The 20,560-nt window shown below is 41.6% G+C and overlaps 1 protein-coding gene across 3 annotated transcripts in view; it reads right to left on the reverse strand.

Annotated features, from left to right (window-relative positions):
* Positions 1 to 20,560, reverse strand: part of nckap5l (NCK-associated protein 5-like) — a 62,546-nt gene that overhangs the window by 23,757 nt on the left and 18,229 nt on the right. For 2 of the 3 annotated variants that reach the window (XM_082517931.1, XM_082517930.1), the window contains exon 2: positions 7,918 to 8,003. Coding sequence is in view for 1 of the 3 variants with exons in the window: in XM_082517930.1 (XP_082374056.1) it covers positions 7,918 to 8,003 (86 nt within the window). In the remaining 2 variants the exon portion in view is untranslated. Of the gene's footprint in view, positions 1 to 7,917; positions 8,004 to 10,538; positions 10,950 to 20,560 lie in introns of those variants that run through there. The other variant, XM_082517932.1, reaches the window with a different exon arrangement.

Below are 20,560 nucleotides of genomic sequence, written 5' to 3' on the forward strand. Positions count from 1 at the left end.
TAACATACGCGAAGAGACACAGGGAGATCCACACAACATGAGGGACGACGTCACGCTGAACAGAGGGAGACGCAGACAGAAATACACAGAGGGTTAACGAGGGGAGTGGGAACACACGGGGAACACAGGTGACACTGATAGCCATAACGAGACAGGGCGGGGTGAACTGAACACTGGCGGGAGAGGTGAAACAGGGAGCACAGAGGTTCAGACAGGAGGAGAGAGAGCACGAGTAGAACACCAACGTAACAGGCAGGGGAGACACGGAATAAACACGAAAGGGGACGAGGGCTCATAAATACATAGAGGGGCACACAGGGAGACATGAAGGGCAAGGGATCAAAACTAGAAGCCATAGAATAAATCACACAAGTACAATAATACGAAAATCACAAAGAACTAAAAACGCTGGGTCAGGAGACCCAGGACCGTGACAGAAGCAGCTTTTCCCCTAAATGCTGTGCAAAAGTCTCGACCCACCTTCCATTTCATCACATTTTCCTAAGATAATGGGAAACAGGTGCAGCGACTTATTGAAATATGTGCAAACATACATGGAACTATAGTGTTTAAGGTTTGTACAGTTCTAACAAGCCTAAAAGTCAATATTCAACAAAGTCTGACCTCTTTTAGGCAGTTTTCTTGTACTTTAAATAGTCTTCAGAAATAGTTTCCAGGCTTTTTTAAAAGACATTCAAAGCTTTTCTTTGTTTTGTTTTTTATCTGCTTTTGTTCAGTGCTCTGTCAGGATGATCCCTGCTTCAGTAATGTTGAGGTCCAGGCTCTGGGGAGGCCAATCCATGACTGACAGTCATCCACTGTGTGCTCTTCTATCCAGGTTATTGCCAATAAGACACTTTTTCAAATGTTATTGTATGATGTAACAAAGTCTGAGGGAGCTTTTACTAGAAAAAAGTAGAAGAACGGTGTTGGGGATTTAGACAGAATCTCTAACACCTCTAGCTGGCATGCATCCCCACAGCTGTAGACGCTGCTGTAGCTCTGTAACTGTAACCTGGATCCACTGTTACAATGGTAGATTCTCATATTAGACATGAAGAAACTTGAATTCTGCTCTAACGCTAATGCCGGTTCAAAATACACGATATCAGCCCATCTAATCTGGACCACATAGGGCGTCTGAGACTGGAACAAAAAGTTTATCATCTCATCTTGCACACTGTGTCACAATGGACAAAAAAAATGATGCTGCAACTGATACGCCTCATAAAGTGTGACAAAACAAAAATGCCACAAAGTCTTTCCACAACAGCTCACTCACTGTCGTGACGCTGACCGCTTTTTCTGTGTACGACTGCAAACATCACAAAAGCAGAAGGCGGCTGGTGTAGATGTAGTTTGATGCAGCTATGAAACTAAATTGACCACTGATGTCAGACATGCTGCGTCAGCTGCCATTATCTGTTTACATTCTTTGTTTTAAAAAAAGAAGCAAACTTTAACTCTTTTTCCCCCATAAAGACGAAATTTGACGACCTTTATATTCAATACACATGCGGTCTGATGACCTTCAGAATAAGTTCTGGGATTTTCCAGTTTAGCCCCAGTAAACTGTACAGGCAGAGATAACCCTCTCTAATAATCGCAGTCATTTTGTTCTGGAAGCAGGCCTGAAATCTGACAAACTATTCAGCTCAGAAAAGAGAAACAACTTTTTACCCCAGGCAGGCATCCAAGGTGGAAAACAGTTAAACTATCAGCCATCATTTAATGACAAATTGGCTTCTATTTTTTAATTTCTGCACTTTTAATCAATGACTAGCAGATAAACAAAATCCCAGCATTTTGGCTAATGTGTTCACATCATTTAAAAAAAAAAAAAAAGTATTCTTACTAACAGACCTCTTTTAATGCAGTTTTTGAACACACTCAGAAATATCTGGACTACAAAGCGGGATCGTATTTCTCCCACATTAGCTTCCCTTCCTTGGCTCCCTGTTAAGAATTGAATTTAAAATCCTTCTTCTCACATACAAAGTCCTGAAGGATCAAACCTCCATCACATCTTAAAAACCTTTTAGTATCATGTTATCCCAGCAGAGTGCTTCGCTCACAGACTGCAGGCTTACTTGCGGTTCTTGGAGTTTCTAAAAGTAGAATGGGAGGCAGAGCCTCCAGCTTTCAGGCTCCTCTCCTGTGGAACCAGTTTGGGAGACAGAAACACTCTCTGCTTTAAAGATCTGATTTAAAACTTCCCTTTTTGATAAAACTTATAGTTAGACCAGGATCAGAAGCATTTCTTAGTTATGCTGCTATAGGATAAAGCTGCTGGGGGGTTTCCCATGATGCCCATTTTCTCTCCACTCCCCTTTCTTTTCACTATTAATGTCTTTAAACACCATCACTCCATGATGCTAACTTTTGGCTTCTTGTTTGTGTTTTCTCCCTTTCTCTCTATGGTCTACATTTTTCTTCCTTCTTGCCAAGCACAAGTTTTCTTTCTCATATTGTGGGCATTTACTGTGCAATTTTAAGGGGAATTCGTTACATTTTGAACCAGATCTGCAGCGCTGACCTTGGCAGATGATGCACTCGCCGACTGCTTTTCTGCTTCATTCATCTGCAGATAAATTGTTTCATCTACAAAGTGTCTCAAAACTGTGAAATATTTCAGCTGTAGCTGCCTCGTTTTGTCCAGCTAACAATCCATAACCCAAAGAAATGCAGTTAGCAGATCATCAATGAAAAGGAAAAGCATCAAAAGCTTCGCTGCTATTCATTTTCGGTCTCGGTGTTGATTTATATCGAAAGTAAGCCACATATTCATTGCCCTTTTGTTGGTACTACAGAGATAAACTTGCTGTAACATCTTTGGGAAACACGGAGAGGGGGAGGTGAACTAACAGACAGGGAGTGAGGGAAGGAGGGAGTGAGGGAGGGAGGCTACTTCTGGCTGCTTTCTGAACTGCGGTATTGTCACGATGGGGGTGGTATAAGAGGCTGTGACTGGCCTGAAAGTGCACACAGAGGCTCATTGACAGGGCAGAGGAGAGGAGGCTCGGTGGGTCCCGGCGGGGCTGCAGCAGTGCCAGCAAGCTCCTTCCACAGACTCACAGCCGCTGGTGCTGTCAGAGAGAAACCACGAGGGGAATGCAAACGGAGTCGATGCTGCTGCTCTGCTCAGCTCTTTTTTTTTTAATCCACCTACTACTGAGCGAGGCAATATTCTGAGCACATTTTTATTCATCACTGAGAGCAATTGACGATTAAAAAAAAATGTCCTTGCGACGGCATATTCTGATAGGATAGTGATGCGACAAGGTCGATGTGGGATGTTCATTTATTCACATCTGAACAGCCTGATCGCTGAATTTATTCTCAGGTGCAAGAAAAAGACTTAAAGGGATATTCCACTGATTTAAACATGTATTTAACCATCACAGTGGGGAAACTACACAGACTGAGAAATTTAAAAATAATAGAGTTATATCAGCTTTGGGTTGAGAGTTTAATTTAGCCATTAGCCCTGTAAGGTAGGGACCATACTCTGCTGCGGACAGCGTGGATGAGAAGTCAAGCCTGCTGTAGTCGACTGCAGTGCAGCATTTCTGTGGACGACTCTGTGGAGTCACACATGTCAGCACAGAGCCTCAGTCCTACCCTTCACCAAGATCTGAGCATACTTGTGCACGCAGAAAGTCTAAAACACTTTTATGGTCTAATTATTCTTGCATCCCTTCACAGGCTTCCAGTAAAATTCACAATCAACTTTTAAATTCTGTTACCAACATATAAAGCTCTACATGGAAAGGCCTTTACCAGAACAGCCGGCCTCGCCAGTCCTCTGATGTGTGCATGTCGGGATGAATGCCTGACTGTATGGTAATCAGGCGATAAACTTAAATTAATAATTAAAATACCTGATGCTAAACAGTTTGCAAAAAAGAAATCTTTCGCCAAAACACAGAATTACAGTTATGATTGGTTCTCAGCATCCTTCAGCTGGAGGTGTGCCATTTGACAAGAGGGGGCATCCACACTTTCACTCAGTGTGTGTATCTTAATGGAGGATCCACCACATTAAAGGCTTTTAAATGAAGTAGACTTATGTGGAAAAGAGTTAAAAGTCCCCCCAACACCAAGTCTGCACCAGTGTGAACTCATAACGCATCCCACCCACTATCCAAACCTTCTGTTTACCAGGGCCAGCCAATCAAAAGGACGGGCTCTAAGAGATAATGAACCGAGAGGCTACACCAGTATAACATAAATAAGGAACTGCACTGGGAATCCCAACAAGCTTATCAGGCATCAGAAACAGATACTGTTTGAAATAATCGGTCAAAGTATCAGCAGGTTAACCGATAACAAAAATAACTGTTAGGAGAAGGATGTGATGAGTTGCAGTGAATGTAATATTCACTCGTTCATTTATGCATGAGCAGTAACAAACATCACAGTCACTGTGCACAATATTTGCATTGAGTGGGCAATAAAATCCATTCCTGTGGAACCAGTTTGGACTCGTGGGACAGAAACTCTCTCTTCGACTCTCACGTTCAGCTTCAAACTTTCGTTTTGGTAAAGCTCACGAACGGGACTGGATCAGGTGACCCAGAACAAATCCTTAGTTACCCTGCGACGTGCTCAGGCTGCTGCAGGACTTCCACGATGCAGAGAAGCTTTCTATGCATCTGTTATTTCCGATTTTATAATCTTTGCATCTTCATGCTCCCTGCACCTTTCAACTCTGGAGCTGTATGTTTCTGATCTACTCCAACTGATAAGACTAGTGCAATTCATCATGGCCTCCAACCATGCATGTCACTGTATCCTACATGATAACTGGACAAATATGTCCAATACTAATAATATCACAATAACCCTATAAAGTCTGTTAAAATCATCCATAAATTTATTTTTGTTTATTTTTAAAACAGTACTGGCAACTTTAACTTGTATGAAGACATATTCCTGCAGAACTCAGATCAGACAGCTCCAAATCACAGGGCACCGTAACACCATCTCAGAGGAACCGACGTTAGCCCGAACGCTGGGTAAGCAGAGGAGCAGCAGGAAGACAACAAAATCGTAATTAAATTAAGAATTAAATTAAGAATAAAATCTTCAACAGTCTCCAGAGCATCACTCAACAACATAACAGCAGCCTGACTGCACCTGCATGAGTGACTCGGTCTAACTGGGCTGAAGTGTTGTGGGAAAGTGAGTCTCTCCAACTGCAAGATGGGATCCAGCCAAAAGAGAAGAGAGCCAATATAAACCACAAAATGTGGCCCAAACTGTGCTGCTGCTGCTGCACGAATTCAAACCACAATTATCGATACCTTTATATATTTCTGTACTTCCGTACTTCCAACCAGATTATCAAGATAATCAAGTTAAAACAATCATCTGTCATTTTGCTCTTTTTCTTCTTTTTATCTGAAGTCAGGTCACAGTGGCAGCAGCTAAACTGGGTATTCCACACATGCTTTCTCCTAGCTACACTTTCCAGTTTCTCCTGTGGGATCCCAAGTTTCTCCCAGGCCAGATGAAGCACATAATCTCTCCAGTGGGTTCTGGATCTACTCTGAAGTCTCCTCCTAGTATGGCATGCCTGAAAAACCTTCAGGTAGACATCCAGGAATCCTTTGGACAGGAAGGAACCGCGACTCTACTCAGAGGTGCCCCTTGGTGTCTGAGCCCAGGCACCCTGCAGGGAAACCCATTTGACCTCGTTCTTTTGGTCAGCGCACAGCTCACAGGGCTGGCTGAGGCAGATTTGCCTTAGTGTGAACCAAGACGACTGAAAGAGACTTTGGTCATCAAGAAAATTAAACCCTGCTGGGAAACGTTTTAGCTTCGAGGAGTCTGGAGAGGAAGTTCAACAAATGCACGAAGTTGCAAAAGCTGAGGTAGTATGATGAGGATTTTTTTTAAAAAGGAGCAGCCCCCGCTGAGGCCCAAAGGTTGTCTTCACTGGCTCTGTCTGAGGTTTCTTTCTGTTAACAGGTTTTCTCCCCGTTGCCACCGACAGCTGCCTCGGTGTCATTCTACACTACTTTAAGGTTTTGGCCTTGCTGTGTAAATTCCTAAAATAAACTCGGCCAAAAAAAAGTCTTGGTTGTTTTTTATGTCTATAGAAATAAGGAAGCAAACAAGAGGACACGAGCAAGGATGCACGCATAAAGAAGGGATGAAAAAAAAAAGAGCAAACAGATAAGATGAAGGTCAAAGTGAGCACAAAGTGTTTTGTTTTTGTAAATGCACCCTTCTGGAAAACACAGCCACTCAATCAGACATCGCTAAGTGTAAACACAGGGCAGCGAGGCGCCGCGTTCGCAGCTAAAAGCTCCAATCAGTGAAGAAAACAGGCAGGATCATGTGTTAGCCTCTGAGCCAAGCGGGCATGTGGTGCTTTTGTTCCTCCTAAAATGACTCAAGCGGATACCTGCGTATGAAAAATGTGAGCTGCGGGGACACTGCTGCACATTCATCAGCAAACAAATAAAGTGCAACTTGACACCAGAGGAATACTAACATGTCTTCTGCTGGAAACAAATAGCTGTGGTGTCCTTTAAACAAATCAGCCAGCAGCGACTGCTGCAAAGGACGGATTAACTTTTCATGGGTGTAAAGCATTGACACAGAAACTACCAACAAGCCTGATGACTAACAAGCAGGGAGACGGAGGAAATGAAACAGAGAAGTGGCACCGAAACCGAGTCAGAGATACATTTTTTTAAAGCTCAGACAATAAAAGAACTGAAGCAAAGGACAGAAAGGAAAGTTAATCTGCAGATACATTCATGATCGCCTGTTTTTTAATTGAAGATGCAGAACTTTCTTTGTGTTTGCTCCTTCTTAAATGTGAGCATGTGCTATAAAATCTATTACGGTTATATAATTAATATTTACATATAGAGTATACACATATAGGTTTGAGACTTGGTGATTAGTAACATTTTCATATCAATAGTGTGTGAAATTTTGGTTAAACACTGCAAAAAACCTCATTTCCTCACTTATCTGGTTAATGAGGCACACGGATGGTTACAGCTCCTTAAACGTGAGGATGTGGTGCTATTCTCCTTATATTAGATTTACAGTTACTGTATGTGGAACAGTTTGTGGTTTGGTTTTGAGATTTTGTGCACGAAACACCAAAACAATAAATCATTAACTCAACAGGTAGCAAATTAATACCGAGCAGAAGATTTTCAGCTCATTTAAAAACAAATATGAACATAACAGTTTAGATTAGCTTTCATTGCATGACATTTAAATAAACAAAATTGATGCCAGCTGAGTTTTCATTTAAATTTTTTATATGACTATTTTGCATCTTTATTCCGATACTTCCTGCCACGTTGCTAGCCGATTTGAATACGCGCTCCGACGCCATCGTAGGATTGGACACGTGCCAAGGAGTTTGAGGGAAACATTAACAGTGAGTCACGTTTTCCCTTTTCCCCCCCCCCTTTTTTCTTTCACAGTAACATCTTCACAATAATGTGCTGTGTGTGTGAGAAAATTGCTAAACTAGCACAGTCTAATCTGAGTAGTCTAACACAGGGTTAACCCAGCTGTGTACTCTGGGATTTTGAGTGAGTATGAGATTTAAATTTAATGGTAGACACATCAAAGGGTCTGATTAATAGTGAGGAAGTAAAACAGATGCTTTCTTGTGTGAAGGAAACTGTAATCAACTAAACTGTGGGTGTCACGCTGCAAGTGTGCTTTCAAAAGTGCCTTTGTTTGACATTGTATAACTAAAAGAATAACTGGCGACATTTAAGACGACATCCGGGCTATTTTCTGCAAATATGAAGGAGCGTGTGCCTTTTATATGTGACATTTTATAAGCTCAACAATGAATCAATTTGTACACAAATACAATTATAATAATAATTATTAGCCTTCAGGAAATCATAACATTATGAATCATGTACTCACCTGCGGGGTCAGCTCTTGTAATGATCCTTGAAGAGGAGTCAGTCTCCCGTCAGGCACCTCTGTCTCCCAACAACAAAACCACGGAGCTGGGGGCGAGAAAACCGGGACATGTTTTAAAACACAACAGCTCCGAGGCTGAAAATCTCCTCGGCACAATGCATGAGCGGACTCCCGGGAGGACACGGAGAAGGATATCTGAATCTTGGATTAGATTGCGGTATTTTATGGAGAACATCAAGTCTCTGTATTTCTCTCATTTCATAATTTGACACACATTTGTGAAGATATGAAAAGAAAGGTGCAGTTTTAACCCCCCATCAAACAATGGGGAAGAATCCGGGATTCAGATCGAGCCTTTTTTGGAATAATCCTGCTAACAAAGACGAACCAACCAATCACAGAGGCTCCTCGGTGGAGGTAATAAACCCCCGGCCTCATCTTTCCCCCTCCCATCCTCCTCCTCCTCCTCTCTGCATCTTAAATCATAAGAAGAAACCGCAAAATCTGCCCGTGTGTAACCAGATCTCAAAAAGTTTGATGCCGGAGTTTAAGATGGGGTTTGAGGTCAATGTCACCTCTGCGATGGGACGCGGGGAAAGGCCGCAGCCTTCCTCGGCTCCACAAGCGAACAGGAAACCGAGAGGAGAGGAAGATGCTCCCTTTGCCCTCGGGAGACACCGGCACTCGGCAGACGCCAGCCATGCAAAGACCACAAGCCCCCGCTCCTCTATCTCGCCCTCTTTCCTCAATCTCGTCTTTCCTTTCATCTCTGAGTCATTGTAAAGTGTAATGAAAGAAAGATGGATGAATAATTCAGTAGACAGGATTTAAGAACTCCCCTTTTATGTCTTTCTGAGAATGCAGGACAGTGCCACACAAAGATTTCCTTTAAAGTTTCAGCCTAATGTGGGATTCCCCCATTAATCGAACTCCCCGTTAATTATGCTCGCTTTCTACAAAGGTTTACAGCATAAGTGGGGCGCCGCGTCTGCAGTAGGGTCTCCTCAGCCAGCGTTTTTTTTGTCTCGTCAACACAGAAATGTTTGGGCGCCGAACTGCAGTATTAACTCTTCATTTCCAAACGTGCTCTATAAGGTAACGGGGCCTGATCCTGTTAGATCTTGTCAAACTGAAATGGGATTAGAGGTGTTGAGCATCTGCCCACTCAATCTGGGGTTTTAATAGAGCAAGAGCAGATCCGCCGTTCTGGCCTTGGTTTGCCAGGTGCTGAGAAACGGAGACCACAAAGTGGCCGGCAGATCGAGAAAAAGCCCTAAACAAGACTCTTACTTTCAAATCCTTTTTTTTTTTGAAGGTGGGATGATAAAAAATTTGAAATATTCAAGGAGGCAAATTTAGGTTTTCAAAGTGGTTTGGTGGGATGCTGGGGATGAGGATGAGGAGATTCATGGAATGAGGGCAGGGATAGGGGGAGAAAATTCAAAGGCGACTCAGCCAAAGCAGAGCGAAGAAATGCACAAAAGCTTCTTAAATCATGTCAGTCTCACTCTTGGGGATAGGCAAGGCCATCCGAGTATATGTCAAACACCACCCTTTCCATCTGCCAATCTGTAAAGGCAAAGACTGAAGTTCTCGCTGTGTACGCAAAGTGTGTAGGCGGGATATGTAAACAATGTGACAAAAACCTCAATCCTCACACGCTGGAATTAAGCAAGACTCGGGAATGGCTGAATCTCTCCCAAAAAATGTAGGCCAAAGTCATTTTTTTTCCTCGTTTTCTGCAGACGCACAGTGGTCGGTATCATTAATACAGATGCAGATAAATATCAAAGTGGAATAGAGATGTGTGTGAGACAGAATCAGGCTGGCGGGTTCCCTCGGCACTGCTTCCTGTCTGATGTTTGGCTACATGAACCGAGACGAATCGCACACAAGCAATATTTGGGATGAGGAGCGAGAGGAGGTGGGGGAAGGGATGGATGAGGAGAAGGAGGAGGAGGAGAAGGAGGAGGAGGAGGGGAGCTCCCTTCCCAAAAGAGGTCTGAGAGATTGGAAGTGAGCCATGCAGGTCTGAGAGCAATCACACAAAACGCAGGGATCCTTCTTAAATCTGTGCCAGCCAACCTCCACACCCATGGAGGAAGCACATCAAGGGTCCCTTCATCCTCCTGATATCACACATTCAGGCAGCATTCAGGCAGCACACCATCCACCACCTCCACCCACCCTCGTGCACGTTTGGCAGATTTATGGCACTTTGTTAGCGGGAACCAAAACAGGATTTGGAGCTGGTTCAGCCAAACATTTAAATAAAAAGGACACAGAGTGTTAACAGTGCTCAGCCTGCTGCTGTCATAAAATGTAAGCTAACCCACGGATATTAATGCTAACCTAAACAACTCACACACACATATGCACACAGGGAAATCAGCCCTCCTTTAGCAGTCATCTCGTGCCTATTCACGTCAAGTCAACACCACAAAACACGAGTCCCCTCGCTGTCATTTCAGGGAGAAAAATCTGCTTCACTTGGACACAGAAACAACATCCCAACAGGCAGACAGAGCGCCGGGCGCTGAAGACCATGTCAGCTGTAAAAACTGCATCACCAATACAAATTAACCCCCTCCTCCCAAAGTACACATTTTGGGTCATCTCACCTTTCTCCTTCTGCCTTTTCTGTCATCCAGTCATCTGAGAGCTCCTCACACCAGAATGAAACGTAAGGCACGAGAAGCAAAGAGGATAAAAAAGACATGAAAGGAGGCCACAACCTTACATTTCTGCTTTCCGGCCGCCGAGGAGATTACGTCCCCCCCCTCCCGCACCACCTCCTGTTAAAAGTGCCGTCACTTTGCGAGCGTGGCGAGGAAGCCGGTTTCCTCTATGCTACAGCTAGAAAAGGCCTGTCCTTGGGCATGAGCATTGTGTATGTGTCTGTGCTGTCTGCAGAGGCTGCCATGCCTCCCATTGTTCCAGGGCGAGTGAGGCAGGCTTCCTACCCCAACAGACCCTGCCTACTACAACAGCTGTGGACCAGCCCCCACCTCCCAGTTGCTCTCCTTCTCCCCTCCTCCTCCACCTCCTACAACTCCTGCCTGTGCTGCTGCTGCTGCTGCTAAACATTAACCCCACAGCTGCCGGCTTGGGTCATAAAGAGGAGGAGAAGGGGGAGTTGTTTTCACAGGAGACCCTACCTTGTACGGACAAAGGGACGTAACAGGGAGAGGATATCCGACATCCCGGCCGAACTGACAGCAGCTCTGCACAGAGCCATTAAGTGCCCTAGAAAGAAAACAGGCTCTGCACTAAGAGGATTGTCCTTCTCTTTCACATTGGCAGTACGTGTTGGACAGAGTCCTGTGCGACGGCACAGAGGGAAAGACTGGAAATCAGGAGGAATCAGGAGGCTCCAGGTTATGATTACTTTCATTAGAAATTATAGTCTCAATTATTCTCTGCTGTGGCTTAGAGAAAATGGAGCAAACACAGCAGCTAGAGTTAACAGAGCCCAAATTATGTGCCGAGATGAGGTGACGGGAGGAGAGGTCCAATTCAGGGACTTCGGTTCATGGAGGTGAGACCTAGCAGGCAGCGGGTTCAGTTCAATTTGATTTATTTAGCACCAAATCAACAAACCATGTGGCACAAAGCTGTCACCCTGGGTTTGATTCTGTCCTCGGTCATTTGCTGCACGTCTTCCTCCTCTTCTTTGGATTGTAATGATATTGATATGATAGTGGTTAAAAGAGTCATTGAGGCTATTATAAAACCATTTACATACATCTGTAATTTATCATTTCAAACTGGTCGATTTCCAGACAGAATGAAAATAGCAAAAGTTATACCTCTATACAAATCTGGAAACAAACACCATTTCACAAACTACAGGCCTGTCTCTTTACTACCTCAATTCTCAAAAGTTCTTGAAAAACTGTTTAAAAACAGACTGGAAAAATTTATAGATAAACATAAACTACTCACTGAGAGTCAGTACGGATTCAGATCAAGCAGATCAACATCATCGGCACTATTAGATTCAATAGAATACATCACAAATTCCATAGACAAAAAGCAATATGTGGCTGGGTTATTCATAGACTTGACAAAGGCATTTGACACTATAGATCATGATATATTAATAAGAAAACTGGAACGTTATGGTGTCAGAGGGGTAGCTTTAGATTGGGTCCGGAGTTATTTAAGTGACAGAAAGCAGTTTGTGAAAATAAATGGTGGTTGCTCCTTACGTATGGACATTGCTTGTGGTGTACCCCAAGGGTCAGTTTTGGGTCCAAAATTCTTCAACTTGTACATTAACGACATCTGTAAAGTGTCCAAAGTATTAAAAGTGGTTCTCTTTGCTGACGATACAAACATTTTTTGCTCTGGTGATGATCTGCAGAATTTATTGGAGGATATGACTAATGAAATAAGTAAAGTGAAGTTCTGGCTTGATAAAAACAAATTATCATTAAATTTGAATAAATCTAAACTTATGTTATTTGGAAATAGTAGTTTAAATACAAATGCAAAGATTCAAATAAATGGTGTTGATATTGAAAGAGTCAGTGAAAAAAAAATTTCTGGGGGTAATAATAGATGAAAAACTTAACTGGAGAGCTCACGTAAGATATATTCATTCCAAAGTATCACGAAGCATTGCAGTACTAAACAAGGCAAAACAGGTATTCGACAGAACATCACTTCATATTCTCTACTGTTCACTGGTTTCACCATACTTAAGCTATTGTGCAGAGGTCTGGGGCAATAACTATAAAACCACATTACATTCACTTTTTACTCTTCAAAAAAAAGCAATTCGAATCATCCACAATGCAGGTTATAGGGAACATACAAACTCACTATTTTTGCAGTCTGAAATATTGAAAATTGACGATATAGTGAAATTCCAAACAGCACAAATTCTATTCAAAGCAAAAAATAAAGAACTGCCAGGTAATATTCAGAGTATGTTTTTTTTGAAAGAAGGAAGTCATAATTTAAGGGGTTTTTGTAACTTCAAAACAATGAAGGTACGTACTACAAGAAAAGGCTTTTGTGTTTCTGTTCATGGAGTGAAACTATGGAACAAACTGAATATGGAATTAAAGCAATGTCCAAACATAAAACTGTTCAAAAAGAGTTATAAAAATATGATCTTCTCGATCTATAAAGAAAAGGAAAATATTTAAATTAAGTGAATGTCTCTATTTAAAAACAAACAAACAAACAAAAAGTTCATGATGTGATATTATAGTATATAGTATATCAGAAATCTGTTCACTATTTTTATTACAAATTATATCAGTAAGGAAGCTGACTAAATATTCACTGATAATTTATGGCAAAGGGGTGGGATTAAATAAGTGTATACTTCTTCCCACTCCCTTTCAACATGTAAATTAATCAGAATGGTTTTTTGTATGTAATTTGTATAGTATTTTTTTTCTCTCTTATTTCTTTTCTAAATGTACTTGTATATTGTTCACATGTTGAAATAAATTACCAATCAATCAATCTTCTCTCGCCCACCTTTCCTGTCTACTCTCAAACTGTCCTTTCATAATAAAGTCTAAAAAGCACAAAAAACATATCTGTGAAAAAATAATAATGATAAAAGAGGGGATCCACAAATGGCAAAACTGCTTTTTAAAACTGTGAATTTGGATATCTTAACATGGTGAGTCTATAGGGATCGACCGGCCATTAGAGCCAACCAAGTGCCCGTTAGAGGAACTGCAGCTCCTCTAACAGACAGTGTTGCCTTGACATTTCAGTCTCTGAGCCATTTTTTTCATTACACACACAATATTTGAAGTATGGGAGGAAACCTGAGCATCAGCAGGAAGAAAATGCACTACATTCAGGTGTTAGAACACACTCCGTGTCATCAATATTTCCTCATTTGACAGCTGTAATCTGCCCCACTCAGCAGACTCTATCTGTGTATCTGTTTCCATGCTTGCTTGTTTGTTGTTCATCAGTCCTGGAAGTTGCCACTTGTGACCCACCAAAAGAAGAAAGGTTGCACCGATGTTGGTGTAGCCACAAATAAAATGGAATCTATCGACTTTAGTAGCCGATGTTTATGTGTTGTGCAACATCCGTTTTGCGTTGGCTCGGAGACACTGGGGTGAACCCATGATTTAATAACGGCATCCAGAATTTCACAATCTGTGGATCCCCAAAAAGGAGAGAAAAATGGGGCCCGCTAGCATTACAGCTCAGCTGATGTGGATGGCATGACTGTTTGCATCCGGTCACACTGTCACAAGCCTCTCGTATGGGTGGATGAACACATCCTTTTTCTTTTTTGAGTAACTGGGATTTTTGGGGCGAGACACTTTGCTGAGTAGTTCAAATAAATTTGTGTTAGCACCTCAAAGTAAGAAAGTACAGTTACGTTATGTTACGTGAAGATATTTGTTACACTTGGACCCGAGGGGACCCTAGCAGACGCATGGATGCGGATATATAATCCCGGGTTTAATGACTAGCCTGGATGATTTACTGCTCCCAAGTTCAGCCTGACCCTAGCTCAAAACCAGTCATAGTGGTTGTTTCTTTATCTTCTGTTGATAGCTTTAGTTAACTTCTAGAGGTTCTAACCTTTCTTTCCTTTTTTTTTTTTTTTTAAACACAGAAAGAATTAAAGTTCCCTGAAAAAGTCTCTTTTCTCCAACCCACCATGTAAGAGTCAAATTAAAAATTAAACAAGTAAACTAAACTGTGAGTCTTTTTTTGAAAGCCTCTGATAATTACTTTTTAATAAAATATGCTGCTTTATTTTCTCAGTACAACAGTCCCAAACCCAAATGGGTCACACATTTCAGAAGTATGGGTGAGAAAATGTTTGGGGTTTTTTTGGTTTTAAATAACTGAAACAGTTATTAGTTCCAGATTAATCGCTTCAATCGATTAATGAGTTTACAGTGTGGCTGTTGTGCAGCAATCTTTGTGAATGGGGGGTCACGGCTTCCACAATCAGCGTCTTGTGTGAACCGGTCAGCGCCCTGGCAGGTTTCTCGGCACAGCGTCTCGGTGTGGTTTCTCTCCCCAGGTTTTCACCCGGTGTGACTCAGCTGCTGTCCTTATTAACAAGGCCACATCATCCTCACATACCAGACACAATAAACCAAGTCTGATGACAAAATGACTGGGAGCCACGGCAACAGCGAGAGGAAGAAAACACGGGTTTCATGAGCAGAATGTGGGAGGATAATATAATAAAGCAATAATGGATGGCAACACATCCCTGCAGCATCCCTGCCTCCGTAAACAACTCTTTAAATCGCAGATATGTAGGTCCTGATTTAAAGTAATAATATGACCCTAATTAACCAGACAAAAAAAAGACACCTAACCCAAATTGACCTTGCCCCACACCAGACATCCTATAGTGGAAATCAAATGCCCCGGGGCACTTACACTTGTATTCAAATCTCAACAAAACACCCGAGCCCGTTTGGCAAGTATAGAGCTGCCCCAGATTCAGTTCCTGGGAAATGAGACGGTTTGTTTTTCCAAGATTAATGCTGACACTCATGAATCCCATATGGAAAAATCACGGGAACCCCCAAAGACAAAAATGCTGCTTTATCAACTCAAATGAGCTGTTTGTCTGCGGAAAATTTCACAGGTCATCATCGAGAATCAACCACAACAAAGAAAAAAAAAAAAAAAAAAAAAAAAAAACACACGACAGATGCCGAGCCTCACATCAAAAATCACCCAGATCAAAAGAGCTTGTGTCCACTGAGGATTTATCCTCTTATTGCTGACACATATGGCTGTCCTGCCCAGTCTGTACTCACCACCAAGCCTCTAATCTGTGTCCGCCTAGTGGCTGAAAACTTTAAAGAAGCCGTCCTAATCATCCCACCACCACGTGAGCAATTAAACCGTTTCTGCTAAACTCCCAGGGTTCTTGAAGGGCATTACATTCATTCACAATTCACATTACACTGCGGTACAGACAAAAATAGCGTTTCTGTTTACTTTCAGCTCCTCTGGAGAGACTAAACTCTTAGCACTAAAAAAATGCACTTAGGGTACAGAAACGCTACCTCACTAATGGTTAAAAAGCTGTAAACCAGCACCAAAATGACAGTCACAAACCAAAAGCCACCACTCTCTTAACCAATAAAAACTGTTTGATGTGTGTATTCTTCATGTGTGGCCTTCAATCCGGCACTCAGTCATCAAAACCTTAAAAACCCATGCTATAATCATTGAAGAGCTGCAATAAAAACATGTAATCTGTATTTATTTTGACCAATTCTTAACTTTTTAACTGTAGTTTTGAAAGCAACAACCAGAATATCTTTATATTGTTGTTTGGAGAAAGCAAGACGTTTGAAGAAGACCTTGTATGTTTTTGTACCATTTAAAAATTACATTAATCTACTAAATAATCAGAAGAGCAAAGAAGTAAACGGCTTGTGGTGTCACTTTGTGATTGCCTAATGTCTTTCAAAAGGATGAGATAAGAGCCATCTGAGTCCATCTAATCAAGCTGGGTTGTTCCTCTTTGTGTTAAAGGGACAGTTCACCCCAAAATCTCTTTTTGCTTTGCCAAACTACACCCGGAAGTGTTCATCCTGTGATGAGACTGCGAGTCACAGCATGACAGGATGTAAGCTCGCTGCACGCTTCTTTTTGTTGGCGGATGTAGACAGAAAAAAATAGTCCCTACATGTTACTGCTCATGAGGTTTGTGGATTTTGTGAGTAAGTGCATCATAATTTTAATAAAGAGAAATTGATGCTGAGCAGTATTTAGTTGCATTATGTTAAAACGACTAAAATAGGCGATGCACGCAATACAGATCAATAAACAGCAGTACAGCTGGCAGGAAAAAAAAACATCTGAATTTTATTTTCGGGTGAGCTGTCTCTTTAAAACTTTTACTGATGCTCGGTGAGGAATCTGCTATTTTAAAATCTTCCATTATTTTCAAATTTACATTTAAAGAGCTTAGAGGAAGTGCTACAAGTAGGAAAAAGTAAAAGTATGGAAAAACATTTTTAAACTTGGCTGTGGTGGAAAACTTGGTGAAGTAAAGCAAATAGTGACAATGTGCAATAGAAAGAAACCTGTTAAATGAATCATGACAAACCAAAGGAGAGAAGTGCAGCTCTGTGCGGGACATCACGATACTCAAACCTTCATCAAATTCAGATGATTTTTCTCATTTTGTCATCATAAAAGGTGATTAATTGCACCATATCTTTTCTTCTCCTTTCAAACTGCATCCAGTGGGAGAATTGGCAAAACAATTCCTCCAATATGCCTCTAACAGTAGGGAATCCGCTTTTTTCATCTGCTTTGGCCCATTTTTATAAGACTTGTGAGCAGAGATGGGCAGTAACACGTTACTGTAATCCGATTACTTTTTTTCAAATAACGAGTAAAGTAAGGGATTACTATTGCAAAAACTGTAATTAGATTACCGTTACTTTCCCGTAGGAACGCTGCGTTACTGCGTTACTAAAACCGTGATTTTTTTGCGAGGATGTCTCATGACAGTGACGTAAGCGAGTGCGACGTTCATGGCAACAGCTGTGTGCAGATCAACAATGGATCATATATCGAGTGCGGGAGAGAGTATGAGCGTGCAGCGTTTAAAGCGTGGAAGTACTGACCTTACTTTGAGTTTGATTCCATAAAAAGTGATAAAAACATTAGCGTCCGTTGTGCGTGGGAAGAAAACTTCTTTTTACACCGAAAACCCCCCCTAAACAAGCACCGAGTGCGCAACGACGTAATGGGAAATTCGCAGAGAAACTCGCGGATTCTTCCACTGACCGCTGCGACACACCTGCACCAGGGTAAACCTCCACCTATGCCACTCCTGCTTTACAGGTGAAAATAGAGCAACAGGACCGCTGAGTCTTTGACTTTATTTATTTTCTGCTGTGTTTTACTTGCATCTATTTGAAAGACTGAGTGTAAACACAAAAAAAAATTTTATTTTATGTGCAGAAAATAGGTTTAAATGTTAAACTAATTTATTCAAGTCAGAGAATGTTGCATATAATTAAATTTTTGCTTGATGCATAAAGTTAAAAGATTAAAACTAATGAAATAAGTTTTAAAAAGAGACTTTTCCATTTGATTACATTTTGTATGATGGATTATGTAGAAAAAGTAGAATTGGGCTGAAAAATCTATCACTTTATCACCTCTTCAGGTTTTAAATCGTGTTTTTAAAAAGTAACTAAGTACCGTAATTAATTACTTTTGAAAATAAGTAATCAGTAAAGTAACAGGATTACTTTTTTGGGGAAGTAATTTTTTCAAGTAACTTGACCAACACTGCTTGTGAGACAACCAGATAAAAATTGGAAAAGAAAATCATGGACACACAAAGGGAGACTTAACTTTAAAAGGCTCTAACCCAATGCTCTGCTTTGTTGCCTCAGCAGGTGGAGAACTTGCGTGGTGTTGCGGTTAGCCAGAAGTGTGGACCTAAAGCTTGAAGATCATCTAAAGAGCAGAACAGTCCTGTCACCAGAGGAGTTTGAGTATGTCCAGCCACAGGAAGAGAAACAGCAGCCCGATCAGTGAATAAGCTGGTATACTTGACAGGAAGGACTGCATCTAGATGGCTAGAAACGACTGGACTTTCAAAATAAAAGCAAGGCATAAACTGATAAATGTGCAGGTAAATTTGGCACATGCCCACCACCCTGGTGCCACTTAAGCCTTAAGATATTTTTAATGTGTAGAGATACTTTTCGTCAGCAGCTGTGAGAGTGCTGCAGTCACGCTACCTGTGGAGTTCTGACAGAGCAGTGTTAGCACTACCATATCGAGCTCAGAGGGAAGTCAGGTGCCCTCTTTGATATCTCCGGTGGAGGAAAAGGTGGGTGATAGGAAATCACAGTCAAATTTTTCCAAACATGCACTTACGACTACTTGATGCTTCATGTTGCCGACTGAACGACCGTTTTTGCAAATGTTTGAGAAGGCAACTTTAAATAAAGGCAACACAGAGACACCTGAACAGGCACTCAAATATAACCGAACATAAGATATACAGATGTTTTATTAAACATACTAATGTTAGTAATCCCTGCACATTCGTTCAGATTATAGCAAGAAGATTCTTGAACGATTCAGATGCTTCCCCTTTCACACTATGGGTTTCAGGGTTTCTGTATCAGCAATGTTTTATTAATATACTTGATAAAAATAACACAGGTCTATGGTTAACTGCCACATGCAGCTCACACAGTACATAACGCATCTTTGTGGCACCTGTGCACAAAAAAACCTAAGCTTGTCAACCCGCAGCGCTGCGCATCAGCAGTTAACATGTCACTTGAAAAAGCTGAATGAAGGGCTGTCAGGGGTTTGTCATAACGCTGCTGTGTCAGGCATTAACACACACAGACATCTGTATGGGATGAATGGGACATTGAGGGAGTAGCTTCCCTTCTAAGAGGGTCAAAGACTGAGAGCGCCGACATGACCTGAATGAGGGCTGGTCACATGTTACCCCGAAGCTAACACAAGGGAATGAGGATAACTCACAACATAAAAGGCCTATTGTAACCCCCCTCCGCCATCCACTCTACCCCTCGAGTGAGGATCTTCAGCAGCGGCTCAGAGAAACTCAATGGTACCAAAAACCATGAGCCAAAGGGTGATAGAAATGCATCTTAATGGAAGGAAACTCGAGGGGAAGAACATCTCCTGGAGGCATCCTGGCAACGGTCATGTGGCCGACTTCAAATTCAATGCAAACAACACATGAGACGTGACCTGTGACAGTGTCACGGCGCCGTCTGACAGCTCTGTCTCAAACACGCCGTTCGCACACTTGCAGCTCTTCATGTGCTGATTACATAAGATGACATAGAAACCCCCCCAACCCCCAAAACAAAGAACAGCAGCAAACAAACCATCCAGACAGGAAGTGAAACAAACGGTCGACTAATCAATGATCCACAGAAACATTTAGGGCATCAGCTAATGATTATTACTTTAATTACTTAATCTGACAGTTGCTCTCTACACGTTCATAGTTTGAGCTTAAAACTGTTGAAATGTCATCAAATGTTTTGTTTTCTCCAGGAAAGACAGAGAATTCATTGCAAGAACAAAGAAGAAGCAGCTGATGAGGTCATTTCTATTTGCTCACAAATTACAATTTTGTGCCACCAACACAGTTAATCATTATATTTGAATATTAACCACACTATTTTCCAGCATAAAGACTCTTTTGAGCGACAACTGAACAAAAGTTGTCTGTTAAAAGGAAACTTTTTTTTTTTCCAAAGCAGAAACATGAAACACTTCCTCATTTTAAGTTGTCACTTGAGAGGATTTGCTGCATGTTTCTAAAACGCAAATATTTTTGGACTGTTGTTGGGGAAAAACAAGTGATTTAAACATTCTTTTCCATAACACCAGAATGTGTCTTTAAAGTTTAATCAGAAGAAATTATTTTTTCATGCTTTTATACCCTCGGTTTCAGCCCAGTTACAGCCTGAGCTTTTATGTCGGTGCTGATGACGCCCCTCTCAGAACAGTGCAGTCCCTTTCCTTTTGGTCCCCAGGCCACAAATGACACTAACAACCTCTGGTGACTTATCATAACTCTTTGAGTTTGGCGGAGCTCTCTAATAACTGTCAGTTGCTAACAAAAAACTTACACACTGAAACCAGAATC

Source organism: Aulonocara stuartgranti (assembly GCF_965226115.1).
Source record: "Aulonocara stuartgranti genome assembly, chromosome: 20".
Classification (NCBI taxonomy): Eukaryota; Metazoa; Chordata; class Actinopteri; order Cichliformes; family Cichlidae; genus Aulonocara; species Aulonocara stuartgranti.